The sequence below is a fragment of the Chanos chanos genome, chromosome 10 (genome assembly GCF_902362185.1).
Source record: "Chanos chanos chromosome 10, fChaCha1.1, whole genome shotgun sequence".
NCBI lineage: Eukaryota > Metazoa > Chordata > Actinopteri > Gonorynchiformes > Chanidae > Chanos > Chanos chanos.
This window is the reverse complement of record NC_044504.1, coordinates 7,835,631-7,860,190: the sequence shown is the minus strand read 5'-3', so window position 1 is coordinate 7,860,190 and position 24,560 is coordinate 7,835,631. Positions and strand designations below refer to the sequence as shown.

At 38.9% G+C, this 24,560-nt stretch overlaps 1 protein-coding gene across 1 annotated transcript; it reads right to left on the bottom strand.

Annotated features, from left to right (window-relative positions):
• Positions 1–297: 297 nt before the first annotated feature.
• Positions 298–23,299, bottom strand: scn1laa (sodium channel, voltage-gated, type I-like, alpha). Its single transcript, XM_030786648.1, has 26 exons — positions 23,051–23,299; positions 22,414–22,532; positions 22,087–22,167; positions 21,839–21,967; positions 20,069–20,157; positions 19,704–19,952; positions 19,038–19,101; positions 18,513–18,654; positions 17,109–17,327; positions 16,430–16,690; positions 14,099–14,404; positions 13,228–13,357; positions 12,592–12,824; positions 12,143–12,316; positions 11,658–12,011; positions 10,432–10,869; positions 6,826–6,955; positions 6,435–6,589; positions 5,656–5,829; positions 5,231–5,353; positions 3,899–4,171; positions 3,320–3,373; positions 2,369–2,510; positions 2,017–2,117; positions 1,588–1,870; positions 298–1,481 (listed from the first exon to the last, which is right to left on the bottom strand). Exons 1-26 carry the CDS (start codon positions 23,297–23,299, stop codon positions 298–300), a joined length of 5,856 nt encoding a protein of 1,951 aa, XP_030642508.1.
• Positions 23,300–24,560: the final 1,261 nt, after the last annotated feature.

Genomic DNA, 24,560 nt, shown 5'->3' with positions numbered 1-24,560 from the left:
AGAGACTACTGCAAAAGGAGATAAAAGTTGACCTAAATGTTTCAGTTTGTAACATTAGGAAAACCTAAATGGTTAAACAGCACTTAGGCCCAGTCCCTTTTAATTGGCAAATACAACCTTACTGGCAGTAAATGTTAACCATTCCTTCCCTTTAGGCACCAGTCTCCAAACTCTGTCAGTTTGGCACTGACATCCGCCCTCAAACACGGAGAACAGTTTCAGCAAACAGCTCACTGTCTAAAACTATAAACAATTGGTCCCTTTAGAGTAAATATTTGGTCTCTTCACCATTCGTATTCACTTTTCACTGTCTCTGCTATCCTTCCTCTGGACTTCTTTCTCACTTGTGTCTTTTTCATACTTGTCTTTGTCAGGATCTGATACACCGTCATGTGAGGACACCACCCCTGCTGTGGAAGGGGTAGTGTCTATTTTGTCTGTAGATGCTGAGATGTTGTTCAAGTTGCCTATTACCAGAGTCTCTTTGTCCAGGCTCTTTTCCTCACCCTTTTGGGTTTCTTTGTGCATGCTTGTGTTGGACAACTGTCTCATTTTCTGTATCATCAGGTACCTCTTGAAGGCTCTCTGGATGACGGAGGCAGACACGTCCTCCTGTTTGCGACGTAGCGTTGAGGTGATTGGTTCGTAGGAAACCTTGGAGGGATTGGAGGCCATGAATCTTTCTTCCATCTGTCCTCGGAGGACATCCATCTCGCCACCTTCTCCCAGGACACGTTTGGTGAAAGCGAAAAGGATGTCGAGGCAGTGGATGCGTTCCCCACTGACCATGGGTAAATCCATCGAAATCAACTGGACGTTATTTGGTTTGGGCAAGCGCAGAGGCGGTTCCAGGGCGTCGGCGAAATTAGACAGTTTACTGAACTCTATGAACTGTGTGGCTTTGGGATCAAACCTCTCCCAGACTTCGTAGAACATCTCAAAATCGTCCTCACCCAGCGGTTCCGCACTCTCCTCTGTAGCCACGCTGAAGTTCTCAAGAATTACAGCAATATACATGTTCACCACGATCAAGAAACATATAATGATGTAACTGACAAAGAAGACAATCCCAACGGATGGATTCCTAAGTGCAGCTTCGTCTGTGGTGTTACAGTATCGCACTTCCATGCCAAGCGTGGGTGATAGCAGGCCATCCCAGCCACCTGAAGTGGTTATCTGGAACAGGCAGATCATGCTGTTGCCAAAGGTCTCAAAGTTGAACATGTCATCAATGCCTGCTTCCTTGTTTAATTTAGACAGCTGTGACATGCCAAAGATGGCATAGATGAACATAACAAGAAATAGCAGCAGACCAATGTTGAATAAGGCAGGAAGTGACATCATCAACGCAAACAGAAGCGTGCGTATTCCTTTAGCACTCTTAATGAGGCGGAGGATGCGTCCAATTCGTGCAAGCCGAATGACTCGGAACAAGGTTGGTGACACAAAATATTTTTTGATAACTTCCGCAAGAAATATACCTGCGAGGAGAGAAAACAAATCAGCAATTAGAAATGACATAGAAGATCTAGGAAAAACGAAAAAGATCACATAACAAATATCCGATCAATCAAAACCACGCCTTACCTATTATAGACAGTATCACAACGATGAAGTCAAATATGTTCCAACCAATGGTGAAGAAGTAATGGCGAAGAGAGATCATCTTCAACAAACATTCCAAACTGAAGAACACAATGAAGACCACGTTTATCCAGTACAGGACTTTCGTCTTCGTCGTTTCATCATCTCCCTCTGGTTCATAAGTCTCCACCATCATAGTGACCATATTCAGTGTTATAAGAAACATGATGGCTATGTCAAAGGCCTGGTTCGTTACAAAGTCGAAAATCAATCCTTGGAACTTGTTCTGAAAACACAACATAGAAACATTGTTAGAAATGTGGCATACCTTACAAGTTTAGTTAGTTATCTGCAAATGTACTGCAGCTTAAGCAAACACACAAGTATTGTTCATTTGCAAACACATATAGAAATAGCTGGAGAATATCTTACTGTTGGCCTGGGAATTGGTTTTTGTGGTTTCTTTGATCCAAGTTTCTTCATGGCATTGTAATACTTCTTCTGCTCCTCTGTCATGAAGATATCCTGTCCTCCTAAGTAAAGAGGGGAAAGCAAAAAGGTAAATACAGAATACTACCTATACTGCAAGTCATTTGATAAACATCTATTGTCCTTCATGTTGTCCAACAGATTAAATCCTACAGTTTATTCTGGCAGTCCTTGAAAAGTTTTGGTCTCCCAAATATATTGTGATGAATGCTGGTCAAAACATAATCTATATGAAAATCATCAGTTAAGCTACACACAACAATTATTCTTTGCTTTAATGAACTCATGAAAATACTTATCTTTTTCTTCTGCTGATTGAAGTTATCAATAATCACACCAATAAAGAGGTTCAGGGTGAAGAAGGCTCCAAAGATGATGAAGATGACGAAAAAGATATACATGTACTTGTTTGCTTCAAATTCAGGTTGTTTATGGAGCTATAGAAACAAAACCGTGGTTGTGTCCTTTAGCAATGGAGTGATAAACGGAATTACATTTTTACTCTAATTTTCACATTCATCTTTTCATTTATTTTATTTTATTCTATTTTTTCCCCTCTGATATTTTTTCTTTAGCACAAACAAATTTCATGATTGTTCTAGACCACATATGCAACACATGAGGTCATATTCACAAACTGGCCAAGTAAAATAAAATGTTGTTTTACAAATTATGAATTACCTTTCGATAAAAAAAGTAAATGTGTTAAAGTTAACAGTTCAAATTGTGATGAATGTCACTCTTAGACAGTACACTGTACATTCTAATTGGAAAAGTAAGTTGTACATGTCTGTTCTTTATTTAACCTCCCTTCCGATGTCGTGTAATAATATAGGGTACAAGTACAAACGAGACCTAACGCAGCTATATCATGGTCTTGTAAAGGAGATATTGTCTGTTCCTATACCGAATCATACATAACTGAAGAACTTCAGAGAAAACTAAGCCTTTTTTAGGTAAAAGTCTGATTTACGTTTTCACGTCAAACTAAAATTTCTATTCCCAGCAGAAAAGGGGTGCCCGAGATGACGGTGCATATTACCGGGGGAACATCGCAACCTTCCAAGTGTGGAAATCTCAACAATATCTCTGCGCATTTCAGCATATAGTTACATCTGTCGTAGGTCGTTGTTCTCTCAGAAGGCCAGTCTCCATATCAATCTATGGCTCTTCTTGCAGAGTAACAAATCTCTCAATCATTATATGTCAGAGAGTCAACGTGCAAATACGATCGTAGATCACTCACACCACGCGAATCCACAGCTGCATACATAATATCCATCCAGCCTTTAAAAGTTGCCTTGAAACATAAGGAGAAAGAAAATAAGGAGAACAAATATGTAGTGACAACACTTTGTACCATGAATTCAAATTTCAATCATGTTGTCCCAGTTGTTTTTTGTTTCTGATTTTTGGTGCAGAGATATGTATAATATGATGTATTCAATTTATAACATCTGTCATGTAGTGTTTAGAATTTTGGGTAGAGGTTTTTTTAAACAAAAAGAGGAAATAAGTAAGGACATTTTTGTGCGTCTTAGTGTTACATTTGGTAGTTACTTCGATCATATTTGACATCAAAACATTGCCATTCATCAACTGGTAAACTAGGCTGGTCTTTCTAGATCAGTAATCTGCACTCAGAAAATATTCAATCCAGGACAAAACTCTGGACATGTATCAGAACCTGGATTTCAGCAGTTCGGTAAACAAAGACTCGAAAAGGACACCCTGTACTATTTAGACTGATACATTTCTGTTTTTCAATGTCTTTAATATTTGGTAGCCTGGTATACCCCTCTATGATTGAAACTATTCATCTTACCACTTGTAACAAAGCCAGGTAGCCTTTTGGAACATTATCAAAGTTGATCTTCACATTCCTCCAGCATCCCCCACCATTCAGTCTTTCACAAGCTGTGCTATTCTCTGTCTTATCAACAAAGAACCGTTCTGTCGTTGTGGCATTGACACACTCCCAGAACCTTCCGGCAAGCAGGTTGACTCCTACTATGCTAAATATGAGCCAAAAAATGAGGCATACCAAAAGCACGTTCATGATGGATGGAATAGCACCCAGAAGGGCATTGACCACAACCTGTAACCAAAAACCAGACCAGATGCAAGATTACACAGAGGACACGAGGCAATGTACAGTTTGACATTAACACTAATGCTGTGAGACAACTACTGAAGTGGTTAAGTAGTCAAAATTGATTATGGTGAACAGAGGAAAACACAAAAGTGAACAATATACAAATCATTGCCAGCACACTAAAACAATGGCATTAATCATTTACTACAGCTACAGTGAGGACAACGGGGGGGGGGGGGGGGGGGGGGTAGATAAGGAAAAGTCACATGCACAAATCATACGAATATGTTTTTAGGCATTATAAAAAAAACAGAAAAAAACACCTTGCTGAGGCTTGGTGCGGTCACATTATTTGTTTACTGTAAAAAGTAAATAAAATTATAATCAGAATCAGATGAATGGAGAAAAATAAGACCGAAATGCAGTTGAATTAGCATTGCAAAAGCGATTTGGATATTGCACAGTATGGAGAGTACAGTCATGCTGATAGGAAAGTTCAGTGACTACAACGTGAGGAGAAGTCATTGAAAAAACAACACTGGAAATTCAGCTCAACCAAAACATTACAAGTATTCAATCAATAGCCCCTATATCAATTCCCTCCAACAAACCATCAAGTCAACACCCAGCTCCTGGTTATTATATAACGATACACATCTGTATTACTTTAGCTAGGACTGTTCCAAAACTAACTGTATAACAAAATCAAGCAAACAAATGAAAAAGCAATGAATAAAGCAATGAACAGCTTTGCACTTCATAGCAAGAAATATCCAATGTTTACTTTGTGTACTGTATTCTACTCTGAGACAAGGCAACAGGAAATCGAATACCCTGAAAACACATTTGGTTATACCAGACTGAGAAGGAAGACAGAAGAAAGCCTGTATTGTGCTAAAGCTTTCTCTCTCTTTCAACCTTCTTTTTCTGTGTTTTTAAATTAAGTTGTCTGAATTAGTGTGTGCTTGTGTGTGTGTGTGTCTGTGTGTTACTGATGTTGTGTACTTTTGTGAGTGTATGTACAAAGTCACATTTCACTGTGAAGATGGCCCTGGTTCTCACCCTCATGCCCTCAAAACGTGACAGTGCTCTCAAGGGTCTTAGTGCCCGTAGTGTCCTCAGGGATTTGAAGGCAACTAGGTGAGCCTGGCCCATCGCACTGGCAATACCTGTGACCAGAGATACCTGTGGCACAGATATAGTGTCCTTTCAGTATTAAGACTCTGATTCACACAAACACACGCGCACACACACACACACACACACACACACACACACACACACACTCAGACCTACATCTCTCTCTCTCTCTCTTTCGCTCTCTCTCTCCCTCTCTCACAAACACCCAAAGACACCCAACAAACACTCTCTAACACTCAGTTTGGGTGAGCTCTTTATACTCAAAACAGAGAGAGTACAGAATAAACATAAAATATGACGCTTTTAATATCATAAATAAAACATATATTAAATATTTGCAAACCTACACCAACAATAGCGAAGTCTAGCCAGCACCAGGCATTGGTGAAATATTTGGCAAATCCGTAAGCCACCCACTTCAGCAACATTTCCAGAATGAATATGTAAGTGAAAACTTTATCTGCATATTCCAACACAGTCTTTATGGTCTTCCTCTGTTCAATGTAAATATCTTCAAATGCCTAAAAGATACAGAGCAGAACACCTGTGACATCTGCCGCAAACACATTTTGAAGAGGATCATTTGAGAATTATTAAAAGATTAACAGGACACTCAAAAAAAAATTAGAACAATTTAAATTTTATATATTACATTCCTGCTCTTCCACAACCTTCATAAAGATAGTAAAAAAAAAAAAATATCATTATTTCACATGGCCCCTGAAAACGTACAGCACCAAAACACTACACACTGAAAAAAGACTCTGAAACCCTAGTAGGACAGCTTGAGGCTAGTCTTAAGACAGTGAAAGGTAGAGACTGAACTTCTTCAATGATACGTGATCCAAAAGAATAGTTCGGTCAGGGCCACACATACATACTACATACATATCTCTTCAGAGAAGTTCTGCCTGCACATACTGACCCCACTTGATAAAATCCATCCAAAGCTAACACATTTAATAATTTTTAGTATTAGATTCATAGTAACTGCACATATAAGTAGTGTTTAACTCTAAAGTGTATTATCCTTCACCTGTGTTTCACAAGTGATAAAATATTTGCAGACAATTACAAATATACAATGTATGTTTTTTAACATGTATCGTTATCCCCTGTCCCTTACCAGAGCTCCGCTGCTGCACAGGATCATGAAGATGATGAAGGATTCAAACCAGTTATGCTCAACGATCCTATAACAAGCCTTCCTCAGGGTCCACCACTGTTTCCAGGGTCTTTTCTCTAAATTTACCTGACAACAAGGGAATCTTCGAACACAGCCTGAGAGACCAATCAGAACACAGCACATGTTTATTAACCAAGCAACCGAACCACAGGTTTCTTCATTTACAGATTACATTTGTTTACCTGGTAATATGTATTATGACTTATTATGCTTTTATAATGTAGCACAGTATCTGTTGCCTGTTTTTTTCTAGAAGTCTAGAAAATCAGCACCAAAAAATCAGCACCAAATTAGTAACAAATTAGTGTTCGATCTTGAATTGCTAACACACCATCAGTAAAGCAGGGCTCTGGATCCATAGCGTCCTCTGGTTCAAAGACCATAGACTCTCCAATCTCCTCCAGATTTGGGATATCCACAGTACTGCCCTCAGAAGAACTCAGCGTTGGTTGTTCCAGCTTCTACAATAGGTAGCCCAGTCACATTATGCAGACACACACACACACACACACACACACACACACACATGTCCCGGTCATTCATTTCCACAAATCATTTAATGACGCAAAGCAGTCCCGTGAGAATTCATGTGGTCGAATTATGATGTTGTTTTCTAGGACGTTTAACTGCTATTCCATGCAGATTCAGTCATAATTACAGACTTTAGCGATGCAATAGTTTTGATTTAATTGCCTGAAAATTTTGTTGCATTTTGTTGTTCCATCGCTAAAGGCTGTAAGCAAATATGATGATTCTGGCATGCATTGATTTTCAAATGCATGTTTTGTCAAAGACACAATACTACATTTAATATGTGAGTATTTTCATGCCCATAATACACACTCTGCTCTCCTATACTGGCCCCATACACCATATCATAATACACCTAGCTTTATTATGCTTCATAAGACTATACACCTTACAAATCATGGCACAATATCAAAATCTGTTATGATGTACATAAAACACTGCTTGTATATTATGTAATGCTGCAAGGCCCTATTTAAAACTGTTACATTTGAGCATGTGTTTCCTGATTGGTTACAACTTATTCGAGACATGAGAACGTTATACATGTTCGTTCTGTAGTGAATGAATGCAAAAGCAGCTCTTTACAAAAGGGTACACTCCCTTTAACTCAACAGCACATATACATGGCTATAAACATCTTACCAGGTGACATGAGTAAGGCCGCTGATTTTCAAAAATGAGCCCCAAATACATGCAAAATACGGCCAAATTTGACAGTCTGTGTTAACATTATTCCAACTGCAGAGACAATTTCTTGTCCATCAATATCCTGTTTTGTTTTTTTTAAGGACACTGTCAGCTTTCCTAATGATCAATTAGAATTTGGATGATGTTTCGCTGACTAGCATTAAAAAAGCGTTTAGACATGGGCGAGTCCGTAGCAGAACCTTAATAAGCTCAACACACCCATGGGTGTAAGACTGTATCCTTTAAAGCTTATGATAGTCATGTTTGTACAGCAACAACAACCTCTGATTTAAGCCTGGAGCTGAACAGTACGGTCAGTTGTCACAGAGTGAAGTGGATGTAAGCACAACTTTAATTTGAGGCCATCTTATTTACCAGTTCATTAAAAAAAATTATATATATATATATATATATATATATATATATGTGTGTGTGTGTGTGTGTGTGTGTGTGTGTGTGTGTGTGTATGTATACGAATATGTGTGTGTGTGTGTGTGTGTGTGTGGGTGTATATATATATATGGCATTATATATTAACTTGCATTCATTAACACAAATCATCAAACTAGTAAAATGTTCCTTCATTCAAGAAACATTGGTATCAGGTATTTCTTCAATATGAGGTGTTCTAGGTGATTCCAGATCTAGTGGACCTAAGAGCAGAGGCAGTCTTAAAATGTCATCGTCGACAGTGCAGTAGCTCTCTGAGGTCCTGGGAGCATGTCAAAGCAGCATAAGGAATGATGGAAACATGCTTTAATTGTATCTGCTTACAGTGGTGCGGTCTTTCTGTGTGACTCTACCACAGATAGATCACCTGAGCAGAAGTTGGGATATATAACAGGAGTGCTGTATTATGAATATATATATATATATATATATGTGTGTGTGTGTGTGTGTGTGTATATATATATATATATGTGTGTGTGTGTGTGTGTGTGTGTGTGTGTATATTATATATATCAGGTGTGCCGAATGAGGCCTGTGTAATATGTGACCAGACACAAATGATCTCTCCCTGATTAGATAGTAATTTAAGGCTGGTAACTTTTTTTTCACGATTCTCTACTTTACCTACTCAGTATCCATAACAAAAGGTGATACAATGAGTCCTCTCTACTTGGAAGATAGGTTAACCCAGGTAGGTTAACCCATATGCAACTCAGACCTTCACCAAAGCACCACGAATTTGCATGTTTTGTATTTCAAATAGCATGCCATTCATTGCTCCGCATATTGTGCAATTTTGATACTTTTCACATACTCACCTATTGTTAGTAGTTTAAGCATCCAAATACACTTATCTAAAATTAAACGAACATAAAAGCTATTCAGTACATGTAGTAATGGCATAACGGCTATGGAAAACTTGACTGTATCTCTGACTGAAATCTCCACTGTGATTCATCATGGCCATTGAGCAGACAAATTTGAAAGACCAAATCAACTGAAAGCAAATACAAACACAAATGAAGTATGATAGATATGCTGATGAAACAAATGGCACATTCATAATGCCACAAAATGAGTGAAGGAGAAATAACATAATGATCAGGCAAAAATGGACATCTAGCAATCCAAAATAAAAAAAAAAAATCCTTTTGCAAATGGACTAAGCAATCTCCATGATTAGTGAAACAGAATAAAGAGATCTTACAAATTTCCTCTTACAGAAAACCTTGAGGACGTGTGAGAAAAAGCTGCAATAATAAATTGGGATTAATTGAACTGAATCTCATATCAAAACTGACAGCACACAAGCAATCTGTACACTAAAGAGGTTACTCGGTTTTAGCAACAAAGGGAGCATCACCAATTATTATGAAAAAGGTCATTTCAAATATATATCATCATCTGTGTATGCTAAATAAACAAGTCTATACTCCATGAAAAAGAGATTTATAAAAAAAAGAGGAAAAGGTAACAAACAAACAGACTTTACGGGTCGATCACATCGATAACGCAGACAGACACTCTATCCGCCTTGCAACCCCCCCCCCCCCCCTCCCCGCCAACCCCTCCCAGCCTACTATTGTTCTCTAGAGGAAGAGTTACAGTAGCTGCCATGCACTTAGCCTTAAATGCCAGATAATGCAATCTGCGGATTGATATCTTCCTCTCTCCCTGGCCTCTCCTCATTAATGGGTCATGCCACAGAGTCTCCAGGGGACCCATGCTGACACGTGAACATATTTGGTTTGAAATGTGATGGACAAGTGTTCCTGCCTGCCAGACCACAGACTGGACCAATCCTATTGGAGCGTTACAGATCAATCATATATTACTGACTGGAGGCTGAGTTACTACTGCGTTAATTTATCTGGCACCTTTCATAACACACAATGGAAATGATGTTAATGATTTCAAGGCATCATCATAAATATACACTGCGATCTATCTATCTATCTATCTATCTATCTATCTATCTATCTATCTATCTATCTATCTTTCTATCTATCTATCTATCTACCTACCTGTCTGTCTGTCTGTCTGTCTGTCTATCTATCTATCTATCTGTCTGTCTGTCTGTCTGTCTGTCTGTCTATCCTAGAAATTTCCTATATTTGCAGGACCTTCTGAAAATTGCATGACAGGTTCTTGTGCAGTGTGAATATTTTTTCACATGTTGCTGCTTGTTCTTTTTCTTCAAAAAAAAACAAAACCCTTGAATGATACTCTAATCTAAGTCTGTGCCTTAAAGGAGTGGTTACCTCCTTACCTCTTTGCCATCGTCCACATCAGACCCCTCCGTGTTGTCGTATTCAGTGTCAGACTCTTCAAAGGCCATTGGTACACTGACAGTGTGGCTCAGATTGCAGATGAAGGACATGTTTCCGCTTTCACCGTCTGCCACATATTTCACCACTATGTTGTGGTCCACTCCATCTAAGTCCTTCTTGCAGTTTGGGTCATTGGTCCACACCACAACAGTGGGGTTGGAGGTAGAGGATATGTTGTTGTGAGCATGTTCTGGAACTCTCTTCCTGTGGCAGACACTTTGGAGGGACCTCCGCAGCAGGGCCTTGATGAAGGCCACACCTCGTTGGATGCGGCCAATAGCTCTCTGTAGGTTGTTCAATTCATTGTCATCGTCATTGGCAGTCAGGTTATCAGCGCTGAAAGAACTCAGCAGCAGGGCCAGAAACAAATTCAAAACCTGAAACAGGAGAATTTTGGTAAAGGCAAAAACAGAGCACAGACCAAACAATGTATATTCCAAGACATCATGGAAGAACCATTCTAGATAATCTGATGGTTCTAAATTTGCCCTGTTCTGGGGGGGAGGGAGGGGGTTGTTCCTCTAACACATCCTTCAGACACTGTAACTCATGTTGGCTCTAAAAATCAAACATTTTGACAGTGGGTATATCTTTACTCTGGCTTCTTAATGAAAGTAAATGGCCTGCACAAAGCCAGTGTATGTGTTGTTTTGCAAAGGCTTGAACTGCAAAATGGTGTATTGTAATGCTTCTTAGTATATTACAAAGCAGTACAGTTGACTTTACAACCTGTATTAATATGGTGTCATGATAAAAAAGTCTGTCTTGTCTATGTTAAGCTAGTGTTGATTCCATACTCGAAGTAATCACCGCCAACTGACCCATTATGCTGTTTAACATGCCAAACAGGAATAATATACCCTAAAGGACAACATACCCAACAATAGAGAGCACACCTGTGTAAATGTTAACAAACTGACCAAAAACCACCTCACCTGCCCAACCCAGGACTCAAGCGGCTGAAACAACAGAAGGATACGTGGGCCCAGAACAGGGCTGCACAGTCACATACAATGGTGCTGCCATCAGCAACAATACTAATCATTTGACATTATTCAATATTCATTATCTTTTGCTAATCGCTCAACATCTAGAAGCAACATAATCTTCGTTTTCAAAGAATTGCCACAAGCGAGCAAAGGCTACCGATGGAACGTGCACGTACCACCAGATTTCCAAATACCATGACGGACAAGAAGAAGCAGAGACACTTGGGCTCTCCCGAAACCTCGATGCATTGCCACATGGTCTCAATCCACTCGCCGCACAGCACGCGGAACACGATTAGGAAGGAGTGGAGAAAATCCTTCATGTGCCACCGTGGGTAACCGTCTGGTGAAATTTTGGTAGCGTTGTATTCATATTCCTTTCCGAAAAGCTGCATGCCCACGACAGCGAAGATAAAGACAACGATGCCCAGGACAATGGTGAGGTTGCTCAGAGCTCCTATAGAGTTGCCGATAATCTTAATCAGCATGTTCAGGGTAGGCCATGACTTGGCCAATTTGAAGACCCTCAACTGTAAAGATTAATCAAGTAATTTTGGACTTATCACTCATTTTTCTCACAAAACAATCATGTCAAATATCATTTCATACCATTCAAAGACCCCGTGTAAGGTATATTGTAACATCCACAGGTTGTGCTTACCAGTCGGAACGATCTCAGAATAGACATTCCAGAAAAATTAGGCAAACCAAGCTCTGTTAAGCTCAAACAGACAATGAGAGAGTCAAATATATTCCAGCCCATTTGGAAGTAATAATAAGGATCCAGGGCGATGATTTTGAAACACATTTCAGCTGTGAAGATACCTGTGAAAACCTGTGCAGATAGACAGAACCATAACCAGTGGTTTCGTTGTGTGCGGTGACTAAATTTGATGAAACATTGTTAAATTGCTTTGGAACAGTGAGACACTGGGGAAATATGTAGCATACATTTCAATACTCTGATATTTTATAGCACACTGAATATTGCCAGGATAAATGTAATTTAATTGTAAAGACTAACTTATGATTAAATGGCAAAAAACGTCAAAGATAATCCCTAACTGGGCTGCGCATCTCTGTTAACAAACAAAGTGAAATGGTGCTTACCAGGTTTCCCACATATAGTACGTTACTGAATTTTTGATTCATTGGTTGGTGCTCCATAGCCATAAACAATGTATTTAATACAATACATATAGTGATGGTTAGATCCATGAAAGGGTCCATCACAACCATGTGGACAGCCTTCTTAATTTTTCTCCATGCAGGGCAACAGTCCCAGATCAGATAAATTCTGGCAAATTTATACCAGCAGGAAAGGCACTTTTGTTTGCAGTCCTCTGTTGAATCCAAAAAAAAAGTACAGTATGTATTAAGGGTAGTGGGGAGCTTCATTAATACTGATATCACAACATATAGCAAATTTGGAAACACTGCCAAAGAAAAATCCCTTGAAACGCACGATAAGAGCAATATTGATCATGCAAAAGCATGAATGGTGATTGTTTGCAATACTTCATGCCAGTGGAAATGAAGATTTACGATGACTTCCTGACTGTACCATTATAGCAGGGATGCAAGATATGCTTATTTAGGGTATTTTGTTCATAGGGTATTTAGGACGGTGTTATCACTTTAAGCATGATGTTCATGAGTGTGTTAAACCATTATGAATCTCTCATTAAGCATAATGGAGCTGACGTATAATGGATTGTGGCAGTTTTCATCTCCGTTCATGCTCACCCTCTCTTGTGGTCATAATGCTGGCCACACTCATTCCTCTTGGCCTTGCTACCGGCTTGTCCAGGAAGTCCATAGAGTGCCGGTAAGAGCCATACCTTGGCCTGCTGTACTCTGACTCCGTAGCAGTACCCTGTGGAAAAAAAGCAGTCTTTTATTTAAAGCATTCAGATGCTAAATATTACACACCGTGATGGATAATGCCTCAAGAAACGAAACAACGTATAATGAACAAGATAACCATTACATACATAGTATTATAATCTATTTCCTTATGCATACAATAAACGATAAAGTTTTAAGTAAACTGTATTGGAACACAGTTATGGTTCACTCCTTAACATCCAATACTGCTTTGAGATTACAAAACTGTATAGCAAAAACAAGAAAAGATATCTACAAACTGTATTGAATACATATTAATCAACTGCACTATGGTAAAGATTTAATCTGTATATATACTTTAAAGCATATTTGAGGTGATATGAAGCAAGAATGCACTTGGTCTGTGCTAAAATACCAAATGGACAAGTCTCTTTTGAATTCTGAAATTGAATTAGTTTAATAATGCAAAGAGTGAAAACTCAGTGAGGAAATCTTTCAAATTCCTTCTGATACCTATATAATATTCTTCCTTTATGTAATTCCTATAATATTATTCCACTGTGAATGTGAATAAACCTAAAGGTACTATGTTATAAGCAATCATTATTTCATAATGTGAGATAGCTGAACAGTGGGTTCATGGGAATCACAAAGCTATTCACAAATATATAGCAACAAAAGACAAAGCTGTTAAAAGTCCAGCACTCAGGCTGAGGTTGCATTGAGCCTCCCTTACACTGTCTTCAGGGGTGGGGCTATCTACCGTCACTTCAGGTAGGGCCAACCCAACAGGAGTGGCGGGCAACGAGTTTCCACCGACCAAGGACACAACGCCATTGTGGTCGACAGAGCAGCGCATCTTGCCATTGGCTGACCTAAGGAAATGGGCTGGCAAACTGGATTGGCTGACAGTGCTATTGTGACGCTCTGACTTCGGCGGCAGAAAGACAGAGCTCCGTCGACTCCCCATGTCCTCATAAGTGCTGTTCTCGTCATCGGCGAAGCCATTATCTGAGACCAAGTTTCGCGGCCTGAAGCTGAAAACGCTGTCTCTGCTCTCTCTGTCCCGCCTGCACTGTTTACAGAAAGCAGCAGCTCAGTCACAAACAGTATGTCACTCAGATGGTGGGAAACGAATTCGGTGAAACTGCCACAGCTGAACAGCACACATCATCGCTGGTGGTTTGAAATCTGACCCTTGGTGTTTAAAAAAATGTGAAGTACCTTTTAATATGTTGAGGTAGGAATACTTAATATTCTTCTGTACTGTACACCACCAAATGCAAAAACAGATCTCACTGGGGACAAAACCAAGGGAACTGGACCCCCCCCCCCCCCCCCCCGCCCCCAAAAAAAAGCATTTCGAGAATTCTTCCTTGCAATATAAGAACCTTTGCTTACTGATACACATGGGCAAGACTAGGCCACGAGAAATACATAAGCAGTATGTGAATAGATTCTGTCAACACATCTTGACTCCTCCATAACTGTAAAAACAGTTATTTAATATTGATTAAAGCTATATAGAAATTACAATATGTTCACCATTTAACTGATGAGAGGAGCTTTGTCTTAAAAAGTGGGCCTTTATCTGGACTCTCCCATGGGTTATTTCTGTATGTATGATTCTGCCGTACTGTAAATCTTCCAGGTGACACAATATTAAAAACTACCATACAATAACCATTACTGAAGGTCTCTAATAATTCATTTCTATAAGATAATTTTTTTTCTTGCCTAAAACCTTTAACAAAAATACGTAAACTGAAGTTTTTCGAAAATGTATGTGAGGTATTCTGACGTAATGTGGAACTGAACATGGTGATACAAACCCTAAAAGATAATTCACATTTGCTTTTAGACACCAAGGGCATCCCCATACTGTCTCAAGCCAAGCTACCTCTTTTCCATTTTAAAGTATGATAATATTGTCTTGTTAATGCTTATGAATGATGTTGCTATATTGAGTCCATTGTTAGTGATGATGATGAAGAAGAACATGATGATGATAAAGATCAAGATGATGATGATGATGATGATGATGGAGAGGATATTGATTATGGGTACCTTATGATGACCTCATTATGATGACCTCATGTTCATCATCATCCTTCATATTGATGAAGAAAGTGACCAAAATAAAGAACTAAACATTTAAATGTATAAGAAAATCACAAAAGGGGATGAAAACAGTGGAAACAATCTCTATTAATTATGATAGAGATGATTGCGAATAGGAGAATGGAAACACTGATTAACGAAATTATGTCAAATATGATTGAAATAAGTAGAAAAAGAAAATTTACAATGATGTAAAATAAAATGATAGTAGTTATGATGATGATGATAATGATGATGGTTACGGTGAAGATGAAGACGATGCTGGTGATGATGAACATGAAGATGAAGAAGAATACGAAGAATAAGGAGAAGATGACGATGATGATGATGATGATGATGATGATGATGAAGACAACGATGACAACGACATGATATTACATAACTTGATGCTGTGAAAATTTGCTGTACACCAGGTATATACATAATATTGAAACAGCATTTCAACAATCAGTCTATCTGTGATTACCATACCACAATTCTAAAGTAAACAATTAACAGTAAAAGTGCTTTGAATAAAAATATGTAAACTGAAGTTTTTAAACATGAAGATGAAGAAGAATAAGAAGGAAATGATGCTGATGATGATGATGATGATGATGATGATGATGACGATGACAACGATGACGACGATGACAACTACATGAAATTACATATCTTGATGCTGTGGAAATTTGCCTTACACCAGGTATATACATTATATTCAAACAGCATTTCAACAATCAGTTTTTAGCCTGCATAAAACATAGCACACCATTCATCTGCAAGCAACAGCTCACTAAACATAATCTCCCTTCACTAACTTTTGTTTTTACTCTTTCTGTGAGAAACAACACACATTTTCAAAATACAGTGATAGACCTAGGCCTATAAATCAGTAAACTCACTCAAAAAAAAGTGCTCCCACTGGTTCTGATGAAATAGAATTGAATAGAATTGAAATAGAATGGTATAGAGTTGAAAGAAAATTAAAGCCACTAACCTTGCATGAGAACGCACGTGCTCTGTATCCATAACTGGTGGAAAAACTTGGGTAGGTCATACCGATTTCCGCCTCAGACTGGGGGAGCTTCTCGTCATCTCTTTTTTCCTCCTCACCTTCTTCCTCTTCCTTTTGTCTTCTCTTCTTTCTGCGGTTGCGTCGTTCTTTGGCACTTTTGGAGCTGAGTCTAGATGCTTCAGATGATGACTCGGTTATCCTTCCGCTGAACTCTCCATTCCCGTTAACAGCAGCTAAATCTTGCTAACATCACAATACAAAGATGGCGTTCATGGTAACACATGACTAATTATCTAAAAACTAATGCAACACAACAATGAAATGGACTCTGTAGGTGGTTCAGATATATGCTAAGTAAACCATAAGCACATCTAAATGCTGTGGTCAGGTGTGACTATTGTGAGTGCTCGTGTGTAGAGATTCTCATATTGCACATCACTTCATTTTAGAATTCCATGTTTATCCCATGCCTAATTAGGACAAGAATAAGAATCAGACAAGCCTGAATGAAGGCAAGCTGGTTTCACCTGAACTAATGCTAAGCTGTTACCTTCACTCAACCTTTCAACAATTGGTACCCCTTGCCAGATCATGAAGTGGGAGCCTGAAAATTTTAGAGACTGATAAATTTCAATAGGTAAATGTCATGTAAGGATCAAACCTTGGCTGCTTCTTCTTCCAGCCTCTCTTGCTCCTCCAGCATGATCTGCATCTCCTGCATCTCTTCTTCTTTTAGCTGTGTTTCAGCAATGATGGCCTGGTTCTGCTCGTCATACGCCATGGCAACCACAGCTAGAATCAGGTTGATCAAGTAGAAGGAGCCCAGGAAGATCACGAGTACAAAGAATAACATGTAGGGTTTCCCTGCGGCCCTAAGGGTCTGCAAAGCAATACCGCATCACAAGCACTCAAAAAGCATTGCTTAAAAATACATTTCCGTAACTTAAAAATGTTCTCACAGGAGGAACACACAACCTTGGAAAACACTTCTGTAAACAGAAACCTCACGGAAGACAAGTTAATGTTTTACATTCTGTGAAATAAGTTTAACTTTTACTCGAGACTACCATGATAAAGCTAAATTTGAAACACTAGAAGGACTAATATTACAACCATCTGAAACCAGTTTAACAGCAGTTGCCATGTACACTGTGGACATAAAATCTATGATGACATCATATGCAAAGTCACATGTTATTATCTGGTGCTTAAGGCTCTTAAGACCTAGACCTAGACCATGACTAAACCCACGGCTAATACTGTTTTTCAGATGAATTTTACATCATCACAGTTACAAACAGTTACATAACAGCTCCACAAGCAGTCTCATGCTACATTAGCCATAGCATGGACAATTAGTTATGATGCAGAGCTACACGTACAGATATAAATTCATTTTTCTATGTGTGATATGATCTCTGTAACTGTCAAAAGTATGAATGGATTTCACCTGGAATGCCGTGCTTTGTGATTTTAGCAATGCAGCACATTAAGTGACCAATACCTTTTAAGTAAGATAATGTTGACCACTCTGGCAATGTAATAACTTGCAAAGGACTGAATGTTTTAATAAGCTCTGAAGCTCTTAAGAGAACTCGTGGATGCTTCTCTCATGATTTAACTAATGGTAACATCTAATTGAATTTGACGAAGAAGGCACCTGTCCAAATATTTGAGTTTGAACAAATAATAGACAGCGGGCTCTTTTTTTTGTCCTTTTAATCTGAAGACCTAACCAGCCATGTACAGCACGTAATGGATCTGTACTCTGTTGTTTTGACAACAAAACGTTCGCATTAATCTTCTTTTGACAAGCCCACCAAGTCAAACATTCAACAGAATGAGTATGGAAATGCTTTAGGGACAGGTGCAGGACTGACATGGGAACATACCCTCTGAATGAGTGTGTATGAGAAAGCCAACAATCCTCTGGTCAGTCTCGTGACACCCATTCTTAAAAGCATTGAGCCACACAGCAGTGACTCAGCAAGGACAATATATACACACTGTAGTGTAAACGCGCACACGCACACACACACACACACACACGTGCATGTGCACACACCTGCTGATACAGACGTTCCCAGTAGTCCTGAGTCATCAGTCTGAACAGGGACAAGAAAGCATACCCAAAGTTGTCAAAGCTTGTATGGCCATAGTCTGGATTTTTCCCTACTCTGAGACAGACATAACCGTCTGGGCATTTCCTGCAACACAAACATCACAAAACAGCTGTGTAAAATACATATTCACACACACGCCATCACCCCAACATGTGAACGACATACCATTGTGTTACAAGCAGTGCAAAAAACAAAAGTGACATCCGTGTTAACAATACCAGCATAACGACGTGAGCACAACTATAATATCAAGAATGAGTGGGCATTAAATATGAAATGTACAGTATACCAGCTGTGTACATTATCGCTGTTTACAACAATGAACGCAGTGCTCCTGAATACAAAACACCAATAACTGTGTAAAAGAAGCGTTGTAAAGGTGAAGCTGTATTTATACAAAATGTCATCCAAATGATAGATGATATGAGGGAATGTCTTTAAAAATGGGCTGTAACAGATTGAATTACCCTGCATCGGTGCTGTTTCCACAGAGAAGGGATTCATTTTTCCCTGGGACCTTGTAAAAGTTTGCTAAGGGAATGACAGAGAAGACCATTATACTTCAACCTCAAGACATGTACTCTTAGTGTATGTTTTATATTAGAACCCAAATTGTCTTCAAATGTTTATACACTGAAATATTTATTTTCTCATAAAATGTTTATATAGCTGGTGAGTCAACAAGGGCCTGCCCAGAGAGAAACATTTAATATAATATTTTTAATTACACACACAACTATACATGTGTGTTCCCACACACTCTCTCTCTCTCTCTCTCTCTCTCTCTCTCTCTATCTCTCCCTCTTGCTTCACTGATGAGCTGGTCAGTGTGCTGATTCTCATACGCTAGATAAGGATTGCCCTGCGATGGACTGGCGACCTGTCCAGGGTGTTTCCCTGCCTTTCGCACCACAAGCGCTGGGATAGGCTCCAGCACCCCCCACGACCCTGATTAGGATAAGCGGCTTAGATAATGAGTGGGTGAGATGAGCGAGTAGATGAGGATTCAGGGGCTGCCTTTATTTCCTTATCTAAGCATTTAAACTTTTCAAACATTCCTGCACATGCCTCATGAAATGTTTAAATCGCCTAAACATGCCTCAGTTACACTGAGAAAATGATCATTTATTTACCTTCATTTTCAAAATGGGCTTTCAGTTGCGTCATGTTCATCCAGGAGCTGTTGTCTGTGAGCATGATCACGTGTCCCTTGTCGTTTAGATAAGTGTTGTCGGGCAGACGTACACATTTCTGCAGAAGGGTGCCCATGAAGAGCTGGAGACCGATCAATGCAAACACGCTGAGGCAGAAGACCGTGAGGATCATCACATCTGCCAGCTTCTTCAGTGACTGAATAAAGGCTCCTACTATCATCCTTAGGCCTGGCAGAGATAGACACGTTATCAAGTGATATTCATATACAAATACAAATATAAATACAAATACAAAGAGTGAAGAAGACATAGGCTGTGGAGATGGGGGCCGAGGGGTGACTTACCTGGGATTACTGAAATAGTTTTCAAAGCTCTAAGAACTCTGAAAGCACGAAGAGCAGAGACGCTGCCCAGTATGTGCTCTGGTACATACCTGTAAGATTATGAGTGGAGTTTTAACAGCCGTATTAAGAGGCTTTACTACTGTATATGATTGTTTAGAAAAGTGTGTGTACCTCTGTGACCATTTCTAGATATGAGCATGTGAAGCAAATCTTCCGGAAACATCAAATATAATTTAATAAGAAATATAGGGAAAATCTGCTGCATTTTCACTAACATACAATTTGTATACGCAAAACAGCTTATCACAAATAAACATATTACGTTTTGCAATATTGTATCATACAAATTGCAACATATTCATCGATTACTTCACTTTTTCTTTTTTTCCTCTTTTTTTCATTTTTCTCCCTATTCTCCCAATGTGGAACAACTATTCACCAGTATGGCCATCATTCCCACATAACACTTGTTTCAGCTCTGGCCTGGATGCAGGCAGTGTTATTACTGAAAATTAGTAACTAGTTACAGTTACTAGTTACTTCTTTCAAATGTAACTGAATTACTTTACCAATTACTGCATATAAAAGTAATTAGTTACTGGGGAAAGTAACTTTTGCATTACTTCTAAATGTTTGCTTCAATTCTCTTATTAATGTATACCAAGCAAATCAAGCCTTGGCTGTTTGGATGGAGTGGCTCCTTGGTCAGCGGCACTAGGACTGGGGTCTTTTGTGATTAGCTTTGTTGACGCGTGTTGTTTTACCAGGTGCTTCAGAAGATCAGAATTACTATTCTTTGATGTGGATAAAGTTCTCACACCTGCACGTAGACTACAACTCAGCAGTATATTTTTGTCCTTGATCTTGAGCGGGAAAAAATAATGTCCGTATTTCCAGGACAGCAAGCTCACATTGCCCGAACTGTTGGCTATTGTGTGGGCTAATGCTGATTGACTGATTCACTCATTCATTGCGATGCCTAAGGTCGGGTGACGTTAGATCATAAACAGGAAATTGGGGGAATAGGCTGCATCTGTCTGCTATAGTCTGCAGTTGTCCATTAATATTTTCACACAAGACAAAAGCAACGACTAACGAGCCCATTTAAATCTCAGTGATTGTAACTGTGATATTTAATTTGAAAAGGTAATTAGTTACATTACTCGTTACCACCAAAAGTACTGGAATCACAGTAACGTGTACTTACTTTGAGATTACTTTGTAATGTGTTACTTCCAACACTGGATGCAGACTTAGTTATTTCATTGCATGATAAGCTAATAATGCATTTTACCACACTACAAGTTAAACAGAGTTGTCACAATAAATAACAGGTTGTTAGCCTCCTTCCAGAAGCAACTATAATAGACACTTGATCAGCAATGACTACTGTTTAGTGAGAGGGGTAGCCATTTAGTGAGAGACCAATGGCTGATCAGCGAATATGACAAAGTTGGGAATCAAAAAGCGAATCTCAGATGGAATACCCACATACACGCTAATAGCTTCTTAGCCAGCCCATAAATCTAAAAAATATTATTGATTCAAAGTTACTTGGTTACTTGGCATATATAAATAAATGTTGTTAACTGTTGTTCTCATCAATACATTAACTCAGCTTTGAAAACTGGTCTGTGAGTTATTTGAAAAGACAGTAACAGAAGGAGATATTACATCATTTAGCCAACTGTGGTGTTATTTTACAAATTGTATGAGCATTAGGTAGGTAATACAGACTGATTTAAAGTAAGTGACCGTATAAGTACTTACGCCATGATGATCACACTGGAATCCAACCAGTTCCATGGATCTTTGAAATAGGTGAATTTCCCCACACACAAGCCTCTGGCTAGCATTTTTATCAATGCTTCAAAAGTATATATTCCAGTGAACACCCACCTGTGATGAAATTAGGAGAGAGAGGTTTGTTACGAGACACAAATCGAGACATTTGTACCGTAGTCCCAAGCAATGCTTTATGATGGTACTTCACACTTGGTTTCAAGGCAACAACTTACTCTACGATCTTGTGGGAGCTGTTAAGAGCCATGTAGATACAGTTGAGCAATATAGTGCACATGATCAGCACACTGAACAATGTGAGGACCCAAGTCAAGAAAATTTGGATAAATAGTAATGAGAACAGTATAAACAACAACAACTCATTAGCTAAGCAAACACTGTAAATGCAGCTGTATGACATTACTAAATATAATACACTGCAGAATTTACCAGGACTACATATGTGGACGAGACGCCCCTGAGTAAGGAAAAGCAAAGTAAATACTGTAACTTTCATAAACTGAGATGACATTATCACAGATTTCTTCACTGGAAAAGGATATGGATGTACAAGAACTTTCACTGATATTCTCCTCAGAGGACAGAAAGGACTTAAAATGTAGAAGGCAGCAGTGGCATTGAATCGGTAGATGGTTCTTGAACTGTTCAGCACTATAAAGGTCTGAGAGAAAAAGAAAGAGACAGAGAGAGAAAGAGAGAGGGGGGAGAGAGAAATAACAGTTGCATAGAAAAAAAAGAAAGGTAATAATGAAATACTCAGAGCAGAAAAAAAGAAACACTATCGTGTATGAACCATATGAATCATGTTAAATGTGTGTCCTTTTATGAAAAAGCACCATATAGGGAAAGTGGTATTTGAAGGCATAAGGCATGTTCAAGTAGATCTTGTCTAAATGTCACAGTCCTACCATCCTGAATGACAATTACAGAATTTGTGCAAATTCTTCATTGAACCAGTGGGACAAACTGTGTTGGACTCACATTATTGTGAGTCCTTAGTCCTTATTATGGTGATCAATCTCAAGTCTTTGCATTATAGCAAAATGACAACTAAGTGTGACTATGCAAAATCACAGTAAAACAAAATTTCTTAAATGAATATATATATAAATGTACAGATTTTCAGTGGGAAACAACTCCCTGGCTCCACTTCTTTGTAGGATTGAATCAAAAACTCACCTTCTCATTGTAATAGTAAGGGTCAATGTCCTCCAGGAAGGTGGACACCTTGTCTTTGGGAACCTCCCCATAAATAAGGGGTAGTGTTTTCGATGCCTCCAGGTCCCTACTGGGGTTTCGGTCATTCTGGCTCTTGTCAGCTGCGGCATGCAGCTTAACTTCTGCAATACGCTTTTCGATGGCTTTGAGTGACTCGGGTGTAAACAGATGGAAGTTGTCCGGTCCAGGTCGCACAAGCAGCCGATCCATGTTTTCATCCTGGTCCTTCAAAGGGGATGGCCAGCCTCATTCGAGAGAATACGCTGCAGCACCCACAAAGACAGGAGAGTAACTACAACTGAAACCGAAGGCGACATGCCATTTTGGACACCACAGAGAAATGTAATAATTTCTGAACTCTTCACAATCTATCATGATCTCTGTTGAAAAACAAAACAGTAAATAATGAAAAGCGTAAGTCTATCTGGGTCTGCCATCACTGTTTATTCATAAAACACATGCTGTGTCTGAAGAAAAAAAGACATTCTGAATGACTGTTCACTGATTGAGTTATCTTGGAGTCCTACTTAGCGTGATAAAAACCCAGACAGTGTGCCTTTAAGACTTGAACCAGAATGCCTTCCGACCGCTTTTTCAGACAAATGCCAATACAGTTTCATCTCTCTCTCTCTCTCTCAAAACAGAATGAAATTTTAAAGCCTTGACCTGGATACCCAGCCGTCCAGTTGTCTTTCTAAGATGAGTCTTCTGCCCCCCCCCCCCCCCCCACAGAAACACATAACATAAACAAAGATTTTCCTTAACATTTGTTATGTGTAGTTATTTAAGAGTCCTCACAAAGATAACATGACATAACAGAGTTTAAAAATAAACTTGTTCTAGTGCCATTAATAGTACTTTGAGCAAAAGTACAACAAAATATATTAAAGTTTTGATAAATAATCCAGTAAACTGATATAATGAACTAGAGTAAATGCTGCTGTTGAATGTTTCTAATACTACATGACTGCTGGAAAAAGAGTTAAAGAAAAAAACAAACAAACTCCTTGTTCATGTCACAGTCAGTTATGTGTTTCATCAAATGTGAAACAGATGTGAGGAAACCCAGGAAAGAATCTACCGTTAGGTTCTTTAAAGGAATAGAAAACAATGCTGTGTATACCCTTAGACGACGACAAACCCTAAGAAACCCCAAGATCACTCCATCACTGGATTTATTACATGTATTACTGTCAAAAGACAAAGACAAAAAGACTATTCAAACTTGTGAACTAGACATTGGTAGAGCATCCATTTCACAGCTGATATATGAGACATTCTGAGAGGCCATAATTGACTCTGAAACCCACTCTCACTCCAGTCCCTGGGGACTAACTTAGTCCATTAACGACGGCCTGTATCTGAATGCACTTAAAGATGAACCCATGCAGTTTAATGATAAAATATATTGTCTTTGATCTAATAGCAAGCTAAATCATGTCTTACATGAAATACAGCTCGACAGCTGTGG